At 54.6% G+C, this 15,532-nt stretch overlaps 2 protein-coding genes across 2 annotated transcripts; one reads left to right on the top strand and one right to left on the bottom strand.

Annotated features, from left to right (window-relative positions):
- Positions 1-43: 43 nt before the first annotated feature.
- On the bottom strand, positions 44-3,692 carry Yif1a (Yip1 interacting factor homolog A, membrane trafficking protein). The gene is made up of 8 exons (XM_041661677.1): positions 3,478-3,692; positions 2,619-2,830; positions 2,389-2,493; positions 2,184-2,262; positions 1,085-1,142; positions 760-915; positions 343-436; positions 44-248 (listed from the first exon to the last, which is right to left on the bottom strand). The coding sequence occupies exons 1-8, from the start codon at positions 3,506-3,508 to the stop codon at positions 102-104; spliced, it is 882 nt and encodes a 293-aa protein (XP_041517611.1). The 5' UTR covers positions 3,509-3,692; the 3' UTR covers positions 44-101.
- A 2,714-nt stretch (positions 3,693-6,406) lies between these two features.
- Positions 6,407-11,652, top strand: Tmem151a (transmembrane protein 151A). Its single transcript, XM_041661863.1, has 2 exons — positions 6,407-6,631; positions 8,848-11,652. The coding sequence occupies exons 1-2, from the start codon at positions 6,557-6,559 to the stop codon at positions 10,177-10,179; spliced, it is 1,407 nt and encodes a 468-aa protein (XP_041517797.1). The 5' UTR covers positions 6,407-6,556; the 3' UTR covers positions 10,180-11,652.
- The last annotated feature ends 3,880 nt before the right edge of the window (positions 11,653-15,532 follow it).

Genomic DNA, 15,532 nt, shown 5'->3' on the forward strand with positions numbered 1-15,532 from the left:
TCATGGCTCCCCCTTGGGCCCCAGGAACCAGGGTCAAGCCAAGTCAAGGAAACCAAATCTTCAATGTATGGAAAAAAATCAGTGCCACCTGGGACCAGGGATCACCGGACCAGGTGGAAGGTCAGCCAGTATATGATGAGGGGCTGGAAGGCAGCGGCTCCCAGAGTCAGGTAGAGCTGGAGACGCTGCTGAGAGGCTGGGCTCCCCATGCTGTCAGGGCCCAAGGCTGCGGTCCGCAAAGAACGCACCTAGAAGAGAGAAGTGCTAAGGCTGGGCCAGGAGGGGACATGCGATCCAGAGCCAGCCCAGGGGAGGGGAGGGGAGGGACCACCCTGCACTCACAATGAAGTACATAAGCGCGGATGATGTCCAGGCCAGGGCCACGTAGTAGCCGTCGCTGCCGAAGAGCAGCCCTGTGAGCACACTGAGGATCATCCTGCAGAGCAGCAAGGGAAGGTGAGCACCACCACCACCACCCATGACACCAGGGCCAGAGCCACCCAGCACCACCACCCCATGACACCAGGCTGTCCTCAACGGGGAACCAGACTCCAGATGGATCAGCCCCAGGACCTGAAATCCCCTTCTGTTCCTTGGGCTCCCCAACCTCTTTGAAGTCACTATCTCCAGGAGAAGACTGCTGGAGCAGAGCTGGGGTGGAGATGGGGTCGGGGCATCACCAGCATGGCAGTGAAGGCTACAGCTACGCAGGCTCAAAAGCTGGGGCCTCAGACCCTTCAGCTCCCCACTGGCACTCACCCCACGTATTTGTAGCCGCTGTAGGCCAAGAGGTGGAAGGTACTCAGTTCACTGCGTATGGTGGCCAGGTAGAGGCCGAGAAGTAGGGCCAGCACCTCCATGAACACCCATACCAGTGCTGTGCTCGCACACAGGCCCAGCACCTCTGGGGAGAACCTGCAGCCATGGCAGAAGGGAGTCAGAAGGAGCCATCCTGGAGCAGGTGTGAGGTGAGAGGCTAAGGGTGGCACTGAGTGAGCTGGGGCCTGGCACAGACCCCAGCACCCGTTCCCTAGAGAGGAAGGGGAGATAAGCCGGAAGGGAGAACAAGAAGGTTAGCACCAACCTTTTCTGAATGCCCAGTGCCATCCCAGCCAGCAGCACATATGTGATGAAGGCCATGGCTGCCAAGAGAAGAAAGGAAGTAGTCAGTCTGGCTTCCTCGCCCAAAGCCTCTCATTAGGCAGTCAAGCCCACCGATATCCTAGCATCTCCCATACTTCCCCCCGAATATCCCAACACGGCTCACCCTTTGCATCCAGTGTCCTGTCCGATGCGCCCCTCTGACTACCCCTCCAGCTGAATACCACTGGACCACCCAGGATCATAAGCCATCACCTTCCCTCTTATTAACTGGTGTGGCCACCAGAGGGCACAGCCTTGCCACCTGTGAACTATAGGTTAGCTAAGTCCCTAAGAGCCATGGCTTCAACATGAGACAGGATGACCGTACCAGCTTCTAACAGTGATCATGAGAGGATCAGGGGATGAAACAACCTTAGCAGTTGCCCTCCCTGGCAGCTCCTTTGGACAGCCCCACCCTAGCAAATCTGCTTGTGGGTGTCCTCTGAGCCTGACCCTGATTAGCCAACAGGACAGAGAAGAATGAGGTGCAGAGGCTATGTAGCTAGCCCGACAGGTGCCATGGAGACAGGCAGCTGTGAGGATCCAGAAGGGAGAATGCATTTGCTCCAGGGGTCAGGTTTCCTGGTGGGGGTGGGGGTGGGCACACACTGGAGCAGGCCTCAGCGGACAGGGTAATAATGACAGTATTTATTGTGTGGTGTGTCTCCTTCACGCCAGGTGGCATGCACAGCACACATCGTCTCCCTGGCTCTCCACGCCAATTCTCTGAAGCAGAAGCCATTGTTGGCCTTGCTTTACTAAAGGCTGAAAGAACCAACCTAAAGTCCTATAGCTGGAAGCGGCCGGGCCAGGTAACCTAGCATTCCAGGCTGGAAAGAGACAGGGTCCAAAGGCAAAAAGGTGTTATGGAAACAAGGTCCCATTCAGGAAGTTTCCTACTGGTCAGCCTGTCACCCTGGTGTCTAGCAACAGTCACACATGAACACACCAGGGATGGAGGCTGGGTCATTAGCTGAGTCTTCCTAATGATGTTTCAAGGCACAAGTACCCGTGTCCCCAAGCCCACATCAGAGACTCACTGGGGATATAGAGGTCAGGAGCGTTGAGGTCTTTCCGTGGAGGCAGAGGCACATCATGACTGTATTGCATTTTCCAGTTCTAGCAGTGGCAGGGGTCAGGTAAGCAGGAGAAGGGGAAAACAAGAGCAGAAAGGGGTTGAGGCCTGCGGATCAGGTTATCCGAAAGTGGGGAGAGGTTTGCCAGCTCACCTGGTAGGAAGCTCACCTGATGTGTGTAGGGGAAGACCAACAGTCCTAGCTTCCTGGCTACATAGGCTGTGTCCACAGCAAAAAAATACTTGAGTTTGTTCACAGAGACAAAGCGGTGCAGCTGGAAGTAGAGAAAAGAGACTGCGGATGTGTTCCTAGAGGCTGCTTGGGAAATCGAGTGGGAGCCTGTGACAGCCCAACCCTAGCCAGAAATCCTGTCACCCTTTCCCTGAGCACAGGTCACACCTCTTTGTGCACTATGTCCTTCCCTTGGGATGCTATGGAGCTGCCATAGGCCATAGCCATATTGGCCATTGGGTCTCCAAGCAGGTTGTTGACATTGAAGGCTACATCAGCTCCTGGGGCTGGGTATCCACCCGGTTGGCTGGAATAGCCACCACTTGTATCATCGAAGAGTGGAGGAGGATCTGGAGCTGCCCGGGTCCTGTGCTTGGAACCTGCAGGTGTGGGAGTACCAAAGTAGGTAACAGAAATTCTGAGCAAGAACCCAAACCATTGCCTCAGGATGAGAAGCTGTGCATAGGTCCCGGGACACGAAACAATGGCTGAGGAGAAGTCAGGGTGCATTTTAGAAAGACCTCCTATCCTTTTGGAGCAATCCTCTACTGCATGCCGCTGGGGGATTAGGCGCACCTAGAAGTGGCTGTCCACTTGGGATTTCTGGGAAGTCTCGCAAGGGAGATGATCCCTGAATATTAGAGAGTGAACAGATGTTTGCTTGAGTACGATCACCGGAAAGACATCCCTTAACACAGGTAGAAAAGTCAACACTGGCTACTCAAGAGTTCCTGGACAGTGGTCAGGAATGCTGCCAGAGTTTAACAGAGAAGGAAGTTCTGGAGGCGAGGCCGGTTCTTGTAGAGACTTGAGAATCTCAGTTGTGCTATCGCCGCCTAATCTCAGGATTGGTCAGCAAGGGCGAAGTCCAGGACACGCTGTAGTGTGGCAGGACAGGAACCCGAGAGACATTCCCCTCCCAGGACAGCAGTCACCGCAGGCCGTCTCCCTCTGGGCGAGTGGGTCTCGCAGGGGATTTGGCACCCTGCTGCCAGGCCGCGCCCCGCCCTCCCCATTCCTCACGCACCGTGGGCTCCGTATCCCGAGTGATAAGCCATGGCCAAGACGATCGTTCTACCCAAGGGTAGGCTGCGCTGTAGTCGGGTACAAACACTACTGAAACAGCTGCTTCTCTGGCCCAGAACTGACCGAAGTTACCCGACAGCCAGACACGTCCCAGGGCTGGCCGATCTCAGCCGCCATGTACGGGGCGTCACAGTCCGCTGTCTACCATTGGCCTTTCGGAGGAGCCGGTTATCCCCCCCACACACACTCCCAATTGGCTACTAGTATGCCTTAGTCCAATCGGATTTGATTATATTCAACTTCCGATAGGTAGGGGGCGGAGCTATTCAAGACGGTCTCCGATTGAGTAGGAGGCTTGCTAATTTGCGGCAAAACCAGCCAATAGGTGAGAAGGATTTGTAATTTAGTTCCGCGTCTGCGCCGAGGGACGCTTGACGCTCCTTGCCACGACTACGCCGGTAGGAAGATGGAGCTCCGGATCGACACTGCTAGTCAATATACAGAGCTGCCTCCGCCGCAACGCAGTCTAGGAGGAATTTGGCAGTCGGTCAAGCTCTGACCGATCCCTGCCCGCCCTCTTGTGCTCTCTTTCCTCCAATTCACTCAGTCCTGTAGCGGAATGTGGTGGTGTTGCCCGCGAGTGACAGCGAGGTCCAGAACCCTAAAACGTTGACTCCTCCTCCGGCCTCCCACTCCCTTCCGAGCAGGTGCTGTCCGTCAGCTAGTGCTGAAAATACCATTTAGCGTTCGCCGCTCTCCTGCTCATCTGCGAGGGTGTCTGCTGGGAGGGTTTGGGATCGCACTCAATACATCATGCGCGCGCGCGTGTACACACACGCACGCATGCACGCACGGAGCAGGGGACAGAAATTGAGACCCAGGAGATCCGAAACTCCGGAGATCTGGTGATATACATGGGACAGGAATCTGCACTGGGCCTTGTCCCATTGCTTTCTCCAGTGGTCCAGTGGATTTGGGAGGCAGAAGTGTGCTGATCTTTCCCCTGAGGTGCAGTCGGAACTCCTTAGTCATCACCAGTCCTGGGATCTCAAAGTGAGGCCCTTAATCGACGCTCTTAGTCTCCTACCCAGGTTGTAAGCGGTCCCACCCTTACAGGAGACAGTCTTCAAGGGCCCCTCTCTGGCGGTGTTGTTCTCCAGAGAGCATTACACGCCCTCTGATCCTTGCAGTTGATTAGCTACTTAAGTGTTCAGTTACATAAGGTGAGACCTTCCTGCTTCCCAAACTTAGCCCATGAAGGTCTAACTGCTGCTTTTGCTCCTCCACCTGGGATGCCTGTTCCCATCTTATCAGTTTGTCCAGAGCCTTTAAGAGTCACGTTAGCCTTCGTGTGAGATGGCTCAGCAGACAGCCAATCCTGAGGACCTAAGTTCAATTCCCAGACCCTACATAGTGGAAGAAGTGAATCAACTCCCGAAGGTCATCCTCTGACTTGCACTGTGCTTAAAGTGCACCGCTTCACATACACCCCACCCAGAGAGAGATACATGAAATAAATTTAAAACGTGGTTACATTTTAAATGGGGGGGGGTCAGTTTAGCTCTTACAGAGGCCAGGCTCAGGCCTCTGGCCCTCCCAGCGTTAGTGAGACTTTTCCCTGGATAACTTCTACGAGGACAAGGATTTTGTCATTCTCCACGTCTATCTATGTCCTCCTAGTGTCCAAGCACACCAATTACACTAGAAGCTAGCCAGCAAACATCTGTGCCCACTAAGCAAGCAAACAAATGGGGCAGTGGAGAGATGGCTCAACAGTTAAGAGCACTGTTTGCCTGGGTTGGATTCCCATCATCCCTTGGCGGCTCACAGTCATCTCTAACTCCAGCTCCAGGAGACCCAGCACTCTCTTTTGGCCTGTGTGGGCACTGCATTCATGTGGTACACAAACATACGTAAAGGCAAAACACCCATAGAGGCAAAATAACAATTTTTAAAAATAAACACAAAATAAATATTTAAAAAATAATAAATCGGGATGATGGTGGCACATGCCTTTAATCCCAGCACTCAGGAGGCAGAGGCAATTATGCCTCTGAGTTTGAGACCAGCCTGATCTACAGTGCGAGTTCCAGGACAGCCAGGGCTACACAGAGAAACCAAGTCTCAAAGAAACCAAAAATGATAATAAAAAGCACAAAACAGTCCTTTATATCTGTTACACCATCTTCTAAAGTTCAAACAATCATGGAATTACCCTTTGTTCAAACACAATGAAGAGCCCACCTAGCTTACATCTCCCTCTGTCCTACCCATTATCTAGATTGGGGGCAAGGTCCAGACCCAAGCCTGGGTGTGAGGAGCCCAGCCCCGTGAGGGCGAAGGAGGAGGACTGGGGCCTTATGCATCTTGGAAAAGGCTGTCCCATTCAGGACAGAACCTATTCCTCTGCCTGGTCTGAGAAGACTAGTGAATTTAATCCAGCACTTTTCCATCTCCATTTCTCAGATAGAAAAGCTGAGTTTAGGGGTTAAACATACTGGTCAAAGATCGTGCAGCCTTAGAGTTCCTGATGCCCTAGCTCTAGCCCTCCAGCCCTCAGCAGAGTCCAGCGAATGAAACTAATCTTTCCCTTCTGGGTATTAACAAGCAAAGCTTCTGGGGTGGAGTCTGGGTGGGCTTATAGCGCTGGGCCCATTCCCTAGAGAGGGGCCCCTGCGGGCGCCCACCCACCTGCAGAATCACCCGCCTCATTATGCAGCTGGGGAGACTCGGCACCATAGAGCAAGGACTCGCCCAAGGTCGCAAGTGCGAGCTCGGCCAGGGAAGCCAGGCGTCCGGAGGCCCAGATTGGGCTTCCCAGAGGCGAGGGGCGCCCGCGGTGCCAGGCGCGGCCAGCGGCGCCGCCGGTGCCGCGGGGGCGGGGTCAGCGGAGGGCGGGGCGCCGGGCACCGCGGCCGCCAACGCCGCCGCGCTCGGGCTGTGCTCCGGCTGGGCTCGGCGCACTCCTCAGCGGCCGCCGAGCCGAGCGGACGCCTCTCGGGGCAGCGCCGCAGCCCTCCGCGCCCCACCGCTTATCATGCCCGGGGCCCGGGCCCGGCAGCCGGAGCAGCCAGGACACCATGCCGGAGGGCGAAGGTGGCGACTGCGGGGAGGTGCCCGCACTCATTCCGGACAGCGAGCCGCTGCGGGAGGAGGTACAGGCGGCGTGTGGTGGGGACTGAGCCAGGGCTGGAGAGAGGTGAAGGGAACAAGTGGAGGGGCGAACCACAGAGGGGGATTAAGGAGGAAAGTCCCGGAGCCCCTTCAGTAATGACGTCATTGGGGAGACAGCGTTCTGGCTGGGGTCGTGGTTTCGGGGTCCGCGTAGGTCAGGACAGGAATGCTTGAGCAGGAATGTAGGGGAGACCTGGGCCCTCGGCGCCCCCTCAACCATCCTCTCCGGCCCTGTGACGTCAGCGCCTGTGGCCCCCACGCGTCCCTGTTCCAGAGCGCAGCCTGGGATGCTGTCCCCGACTGCCAGGGCCTTGGGGTCAGGTCCCCAGTCCTGCCCGGTTGCTCACGAGGTGTCGGGCGGTGCCTGCAATGCAGCAGCTGTAGCACGGACTGGGGGTGGGGGAGGGAAGAAGGGAAGAGAAGGGAGCGGCTGCTGATACCCTTCTCTCCCCCACCCCCAGGTGAGGACAGAGGGCTCACTCCCGTAGTTGAGATCCCCAGAGCCCCTCCTCGGCTCTGGCCAGGAGGATGTGCCAAGTCTAGGATGGATAGGCGGTAGTATGGAAAGCAGGGTGGTGAGCGGTCTGTGTGTGTGAGTGGATGTGATGTGCTTGTGTGTGAGACAGAATTCTGGTTGTGTGTTCCCTGTATCTCCAGTAGGGACATATGTACCCTGTAGTCAGGTGAGGCTCTGGTGGGTTCCTTGCCTTGAGTCTTCTTCACCCAAGAGTGTGGGTGTGTATGATTTCATGCTGTGTCTCTTTAGTGTGTGGGCTGTGGGTGTCAGGTTGCTATAGGGTGGAGTAGATGTGCACTGTGGTCAGGTGAGGGTCGCATGTGTCTGGATGACTGTGTGTATTATGTATGTACATGTTGTCCTGTGGTGAAGTGATGGCGTATCTGAGTATACCTTGCTATGGCCATGAAGCTTGTGCTCTGAAAACAGGCAAGGGTCTGCTGTTTCTTGTATGAGGGATGCTGTTCCTTTGCAGTGGGTGGGTCTGTGATGAGCATGTGTTGGGGGTGTGGGTGAGTGGGTGTGTGCACCTGGCTGGGACAGGTCTAGGTGGCAGAATGCACCTATAAATTTGATACAAATGGGAGCAGGTTGCCCTGGATGGGACTGAGGACTGTCCCTTCTCCTGTTAGACCTCTCAAGGCATGGTGGGACTGAGGAGGTGACATCTACACCTTCCACCTCCTCTCTCCCAGTCCCCCTTCCTCTTTCCCTTCCCCTTCTATTGACACCAGAGCTGAGGTGGCCAGGCTATCAGCCCTACCAGCCATGGAAGATGTGCCAAGCCTCTGGGTCAAGAAGTAGTCTGTGGTGTCCAGCGGCTTGTGTTCCATCTCTCCCTTCAGGACAGTTAGGGAGTGAAGGGTGGCCCTCCATCTGCTGCCAGCCCTGGGACTCACACCTCCCCCATCTCCCCCCCCCCCCCTCTCCTTCTCTCTGCGTATGTATGTCTCTCTCGCTTAACAGCCTCTCCCAAGTCTCCTGCCATCCCTAGTGGAACAAGGGACCAATGGGAGTCGCAGGGTAGCAGCAAAAGTGTTTATTCCCAGGGCTAGACCCTATGCTAGCAAATTCCCACATGTGATCTCTCTATCTCTCTGCATCTTCAACAACCAGATGTATGAATGAGGAAACAGCACACAGCGCTAAAGTAGAGTGGTCTGCCCAAGCCACAGAATGGCTGGCACCCCAGAGCTGCTGTATATAACTGTCTCCAAAGTCCACCTCTCTCTCTCTCTCTCTCTCTCTCTCTCTCTCTCTCTCTCTCACACACACACACACACACACACACACACACACCTCCCTGCCACATCAGCCTCTCAGACCAACAGGACCAAAATCCGGACCCAGAGAGGGTAAAAATGTGGCCAAATGCACACAGCAAATTAGAAACAGAGCAGGAACTACCAGAAGTCATATTTCTCAGTGGTGACTGGGAGAGGGTCGTTTCTTCTCCATTGTGCTCTTACGGGGGGTAGGGAGGCTCCTGACTGAGAGACAGCAGGGCACAGAGGGAGGCAGGCTCTAAGCAGACAGACAAGGTTTGCTGCTGTGAGGCTTGCAGAATAGCTCAATCCCTAGAAGCCTCAGTTTCTTCTATGAAGTGGTCATAGGGTGCCACCTCCTTCACAGCAGTGGTGCCCACTGACATGTGCCTCTCCTTCTCTGCCCACCCTGCAGCAGCGGCCCCTGAAGCAGTCCCTGGGAGGCTCTCTGTGTCGAGAGTCTCACTGGAAGTGCCTGCTCCTCACACTGCTCATCCATGCCTGTGGGGCTGTGGTGGCCTGGTGTCGCCTGGCCACTGTGCCTCGCCTGGTCCTGGGGCCTGAGGCAGCCTTGGCTCGTGGGGCTGGCGGTCCACCGCCCACCTACCCAGCCAGTCCCTGCTCTGATGGCTACCTGTACATCCCATTGGCCTTCGTCTCCCTCCTCTACCTCCTCTACCTGGCAGAGTGCTGGCACTGTCATGTGCGGTCATGCCAGGCGCCTCGCACCGATGCCAACACCGTGCTTGCCCTGATCCACCGGCTGCAGCAGGCTCCGCCCTGTGTCTGGTGGAAGGCCACCAGCTATCACTATGTGCGCCGCACACGCCAGATCACCCGCTACCGCAATGGGGATGCCTACACCACCACACAGGTCTACCATGAAAGGGCGGACAGTCGCACAGCTCGGGGTGAGTTTGACTACACTGCACATGGTGTCCGTGATGTCTCCAAGGAGCTTGTGGGCCTGGCAGACCACGCAGCCACACGGCTGCGTTTCACCAAGTGCTTCAGCTTCGGCAGTGCTGAGGCGGAGGCCTCATACCTCACGCAGAGGGCTCGCTTCTTCAGTGCCAACGAGGGCCTGGATGATTACCTGGAGGCCCGCGAGGGCATGCATCTGAAGGACGTGGACTTCCGTGAGTCCCTCATGGTCTTCGCAGACCCCCGCAGCCCACCCTGGTACGCCCGAGCCTGGGTCTTCTGGCTGGTGTCCGCGGCCACACTGTCCTGGCCACTGCGCGTGGTGGCAGCCTATGGGACAGCCCACGTACACTACCAGGTGGAGAAGCTTTTCGGTGCCAGCTCACCGCCCCCAGGGGCTGTGCCCAGCGGGCCACCACTCTCTCGAGTGGCCACTGTGGACTTCACAGAGCTTGAGTGGCACATCTGCTCCAATCGGCAACTGGTGCCCAGCTACTCGGAGGCTGTGGTCATGGGTGCCAGCTCCGGGGCCTACCTGAGAGGCTGCCAGCGCTGCCGCCGCTCGGTCAGCAGCAACTCCCTGCCTCCTGCCCGGCCCAGTGGGCCTCGCCTGCCCTTCAGCCGCAGTCGCCTCTCACTGGGTGCTGGGGGCCGGGCCACCCCAGGGGTCTTCCGCAGCTTGAGTGGAGGTCCCTTGGGACGCAGAGGGGAGGACACTGAGCCTCTGGAAAGTCCTCCATGCTATGAGGATGCCCTTTACTTCCCGGTGCTCATTGTCCACGGGGACAGCGGCTGCCGGGGAGATGGGCAGGGTGCACTCTGAGGTACCCGCCCCCTACAGCCCCAGAACACCCCTCTCTCCTCACCATCTCACCATGGGCTCGAATGTCTGAATAATTCTCAAAAACAGGAAAGAAAACAGATAGCCGTGCACAAGGGGCGGGAGTGGGGTGGGATCCTTAGACACAATTACTTGTGGTCCTTTGAGGGGGAAGTCAATGCCACCTAAGTTGAGTCTGTGATCTGTCCCCAGCATGGCTCCCCCAACCATCACCATGCTCTCCTGTAATTGCAGATGATGCTGGGCAGGGAGAGAGGCATCCAGAGAGACTGGGATGGGGAGGAGACCTGGGAGAAGCTGCCTGCCTCTCTGCCATGGCTGAGCTACATGGGGAGCCCTCCAGCAATATAGAAGCACAAACTGGTGGCCTGGGGCCATGCACAGCAGGGATGGCTGTCCTGAAGCTGGACAGCTGGCTGTGGCCACCCCACAGCTTGGTCCCCTGCCCACCAGAGTTCTCTTCCTCCTTTGCTGTCCCCCTCTCAACTGCCCTCCAGCCTCTGCTCAGGGCAAGTGCCCTGTTTGTTCCCAGGCCCTAAGGTGCAGTTCCTTCACAAAGCCCAGTTCTCAGAGCACAGACATGCACCTTCACCACATCCTGCTTCCCTTGTGACCCAGGGTTCCCTATTCCAAGCCTCCTCACAGCCAGTCCCAGCATCCTAAAATTCATACCTGTCTCTGTCAGCCGCACAATACCCTAGCCTTGTCTCTACCATTCCCCCAGGTTTCTCTGCTCTTCACCTATAGGTGATCCACAGGATGTAGGACCGTAGGGCATCCGAGGGGCTCTGCCTTGGCCACAGCCTTCTGGACGATGCCTTTGCCTTGTCTTGAAAGCCCCTGCTTCTTCTGTCCATGGAGCCTGTCCTGGGGACACCCTCCCTCCCTAGGGAGGACAGAATAGTCCTTTCCCTTCCAACTGGGGATTCCACCCCCTCTAAGGGGCTGGCGGGGTGGGGGTGGGGAGACAGAGAACTTTAAATAAAGTTATGAAACAGGAAATCAGGAAAGGTTTCCCATGTGCATTCCTGGGTGATGGGTCCAAGGCCACCACTGCAAGACCATTGGGCTACACTGAGTCAGGTGCAATGGTGGATTCAGGGAGGAGACCCAGAGTGGCTTTTCGCATTCAGATAAACAGAGTGGAAACCTTCCTGCCTCGCCCAGCACCTCTGAGACTCGGCTTTGAGATGCCCTGAGTAGCTAACTGCACTCAACCCCAATATTGGAAACTGATTACATCTTATGAATTGTCCCAAATGACTCCTCTTCCAGCCAGGTGGCAAATGCAAATTTACTGGGCATGCAGAGGTCTAAGGAAGTGAGGTCTACTTCCCACTGTGTGAGAAATACAGTTCCTCCGGTGGCTACTGATCAGTCTGGGGCAGTGGATGCTGAGCAGGTTGGGGGATACAAAGCTGGACCCAGGGCAAGCCAGACTGGGATCTAAAGAAAGAGAATAAAGAACAAAGGAAGTGCCTCAGCACCAAAAAGCGTCTGGGCAAAGTATCAACATTGTATGTACAGTTGTTTGGGACATCTACTGCGCAGGAGCGCTGGGCTGGGGGAGAAGCAGAAGAGCAATCAGTTCCCCAGAACCTGGCACTGAGTAACATGGGGAAAGTAGAAGCAAAGATCCGTGGCTCCAAACCAAACACCAGAATCTGTTTTTAAACTGGGGCAAACTGGAGCCATGGTGAGTGGCTGAGAAGGGGAGAGGCAAGGCTCTACATGAAGAGCTTAGCCAAAGTCCTGCTACGTGGAATGGGAGTGTAGCTCAGTGGGTGGAGTGCTTGCCCAGCAGGCAAGAGGCTCTGAGTTCCAGCCCCAAAATTGAATAGCAGTTGTGATTATACGGGCCTATCATGCAGTGTTCAGAAGGTAGAGGCAGAAGGGTTGGAAGTCCAAGGTCATCCTCAGCTACACATGGAGTTCAAGATCAGCCTGGGATACCTGAGACTCCATATAATAAACAAACAGCTGAAGTAGAAAACCTTACAGTATCCAAACCATTAAGAAGGCTTCCCAGGGGAGGCTCTGTCCCCTCTCATTCTCCGCTGATACCACAACCACCTTCTGCCCACTGGCTGGCTCTTCTCTCTTCCTCAACAGTAGAAGTCCAATTGTACCTTAGATGGCATTGACCCAACCAAAAGACAGGTCTATCCTCCTTGCATATGTGGAATGACATGATTCTAAGACATAAGAGAGGCATGAGAAGGGACTTCCAAAGATGCCCTGTGGAACAGACCATATTGGAAAAGACTGGTGTCTTTTTTGCTGCATCCTGCATTCACATCAGAATGCATAGGTGAGCCTTGGATCTGGAAGTGACCTTGAAAATTGCAGCTCCATGCAGAGAGTAGTCAGGTCAAGTAAAAGATCCTGGGTTTCTACTGGCACAAGAGGCTCCCCAAATTCAATGAGAAAGGAGCACAATGTTAGTCTAAGTCACCATTTCCCCTTATTTCTATTGCCACAGCCTTTATTAATCACCTGGCTTTAAGACACTGTGATCCTTGCCCTCTCTTCCGGCTGCTGCGGGACAAGATTTCAGTCAAGGCACGAAGAAGACTTGCTCTCTCTGCCTGCATAGAAGACTTCCTCTGTAGGACTCGGAGTCAGTCTGAGTTGCTCTGAGGTCCCATCATGCACAGGTCTGACAAAGGGGTCAAGGGATCAGCTAAAGTTGTTGGTTGGACCAGGCTCTCATGGCCTCCTGTTTGGCCTGGGCCACCCTAGTGAGTGGAAACTTACACTGTCCAGTGTAAGTACACTCCTAATGCTGTAAATCACCTAGTCTGTGATGCTCAGTTATAGCAACATAAAACAAATCAATCCAACTGGGTGATGGTGGCAGTGCACGCCTTTAATCCCAGCACTCAGGAGGCAGAGGCAGGTGGATCTCTGAGTTTGGAGTTCCAGGACAGCCAAGGCTACATAGAGAAATTTGTCTCAAAAAACAAACAAACAAAACAAAACAAAATTCGACCTGTCTGTTTCCCCAGAGAACCTGGGAACACAATGGTAGGGGTAGCAGGGCTCACTGGAAGCCCTGGCAGTGTTCTGAGAGCCTCTCAACAGCACGATAGGATGGACAACAAACCCACATCTTCAGCCTGGTCCTCTGTCTAGAGTCGCAGATGCCAGCAGATGCCAGCATCCACATGTCTTGGGCAATCCAGGGATAACCTCTAAACCCTTCGAACTCAGCATTGGCAAACAGGCTGTCTGAGTCAGCCCTCATGATTCAAGTGCATTCCACTTAGGCCTCATCACCTCTCATCACTGCTACGCTGTAAATCAAAATTTGGCACGTGTTAGGGAAGCCACAGCATGAACCATCATACCTCATAGATTGGCTCCCTAAACTCCCACCTCAACAAATGACATCACCCAGGGGGGAGGGGTAAGTCAAAATTCAGAAGTCAAGGCTGGAGTGGTTAACAGCACTTACCAAGTTTGACTCTCAGTGCTCATAATCACCTATAACTCCAATTTCTGGGGCTATGATCCCCGTCTTCTGCCCCCAGTCGTACTGCATTCATGTGAATCAGCCCACACAGTCATACATGTAACACACATATATATAAAACTTAAAAATCTTTTGAAAATATTGGGCGGTGGTGGCACAGGGCAGATCTCTGAGTTCGATGCCAGCCTGGTCTACAGAGCAAGTTCCAGGACTACACAGAGAAACCCTGTCTCTAAATAAATAAATAAACAAAACCCTCAGAAGTCTTCATCAGCCCTTCCTCTCCTTCACATCAGTCCAGCTCTGGGTCCTGCTCAGATCTGCATGCTCACTCCTCTCAGCCCAGTTCCACCACTGCTATGGGCAGGCCAGAGTTTCTACTGTCTCTATGCTAGCAGTTTTATGTCAACATAAGCTAGAGTCATTTTGGAAATCTCAATTGAGACTGTGCCCCCACCAGATGTCTATAGTGCATTTTCTTGCTTAATGATTGACGTGGGAGGGCCCAGCTCACTATGGGCAGTGCCACCCCTGGCTGATGGTCCTGGGTGCTGTAAGAAAGCAGACTGAGAAGCCATGGGGGCAAGCCAGTGGCTTCGGCTTCAGTTCCCACCTCTAGGCTTCTGCCCTGCTTGACTTCCTGCCCAGACCCCCTTTGGTGGCAAAGTGAGACCTGAGAGCTAAAAACTGAAATAAACCCTCTCCTCCCCAGCCTGCCTGGGTCAAGGCATCTCCATCACAGGAACAGAAGCCTGATCAGGACACCCAGCAGTGCCCCAGCTGGCCTTACTTTATGAGTTCTTGCTGCTCTCTTCGTAGGCCCCTGTCGTGTCCTGATCTCTAGTGGAGTCTGATCATGGCAGGGTTTCAGTAACAACTGAAGAGATGGGTGACCAGGTAGATGAGTAATAGATTGTGGGTGTACTAACTCTTATAGAAGGCCCCTCATTTTTAGACAAGCAGGCAAACTCAGAGCAATCAGAAAACTTGCCTGAGGTCCCCCAGCCATGAAGTTACAAAGCTGGAACCTACCCCAATCTGTTTGATGTAGAGAACCAGCTCCTAGTACTGACCATCTTGTGAAAATCCCTGATCTCTCGAAAACCTCTGCTAAGCTTGAACTGCAGAGGCCTCCTACCACAGCATGTTCGGACACACCGTTCGGATCCCATGTTCATAGGAAATGCTTTATTTCCAGCACTCCCCACCCTGACCCAAACCACAGGTAATTAACTCCATACTGAGAGAAGTCGTTAATCCCAGTATCATCAGCTGGAGACTCTTCCATATGCAATCTCATCCCGAAAGCTCTTGCAGCTGGGGATATTTGGGCAAGTGCTTGCCTGGAAAACATGTGGACCTGAGTTCAAATCCCCAGGACCCAGTAGTGCTTGCTTATGATGCTAGCGCTGGGGAAGAAGAGCCCTGGAGGACCCCTGAGGCTCCTTGGGCAGCCAGCCCCAGGACCCAGTGAGAGACCCTGTCTCCAAAGGTAAGGTAGACAGTCCCCAAGGAAGGACACCCACGTTGTCAACACCCACCCAGCGTTGACCTCTGACCTCTGCACATGCACCTGCACACACACACACACGTGTGTGCCTCCTTGTGTTAGTTATCTGTCTTAATACTGTGACCAAAGTGACTTGAGAAAGGAAGGGTTGATTCTGGCTCACAGTTTCAAGGTACAGTCATGGCGGGGAAGGCACAGCAGCAAGAGAAAGAGGAGAGAGATGCCTGCTGTCCTTAGCTCCCTTTGGTTAAAGGGACTCCAGTCCATGGCATGGTGATGGAGGAAGGTCATTGGCTAATAAAGGAACTGCCTTGGCCCATTTTATTGGTTAGGACGTAGGTAGGTGGAGT

The sequence above is a fragment of the Microtus oregoni genome, unplaced genomic scaffold, assembly GCF_018167655.1.
Source record: "Microtus oregoni isolate MIOR12 unplaced genomic scaffold, Mior012 000012F_ref0000307, whole genome shotgun sequence".
Taxonomy (NCBI): Eukaryota; Metazoa; Chordata; class Mammalia; order Rodentia; family Cricetidae; genus Microtus; species Microtus oregoni.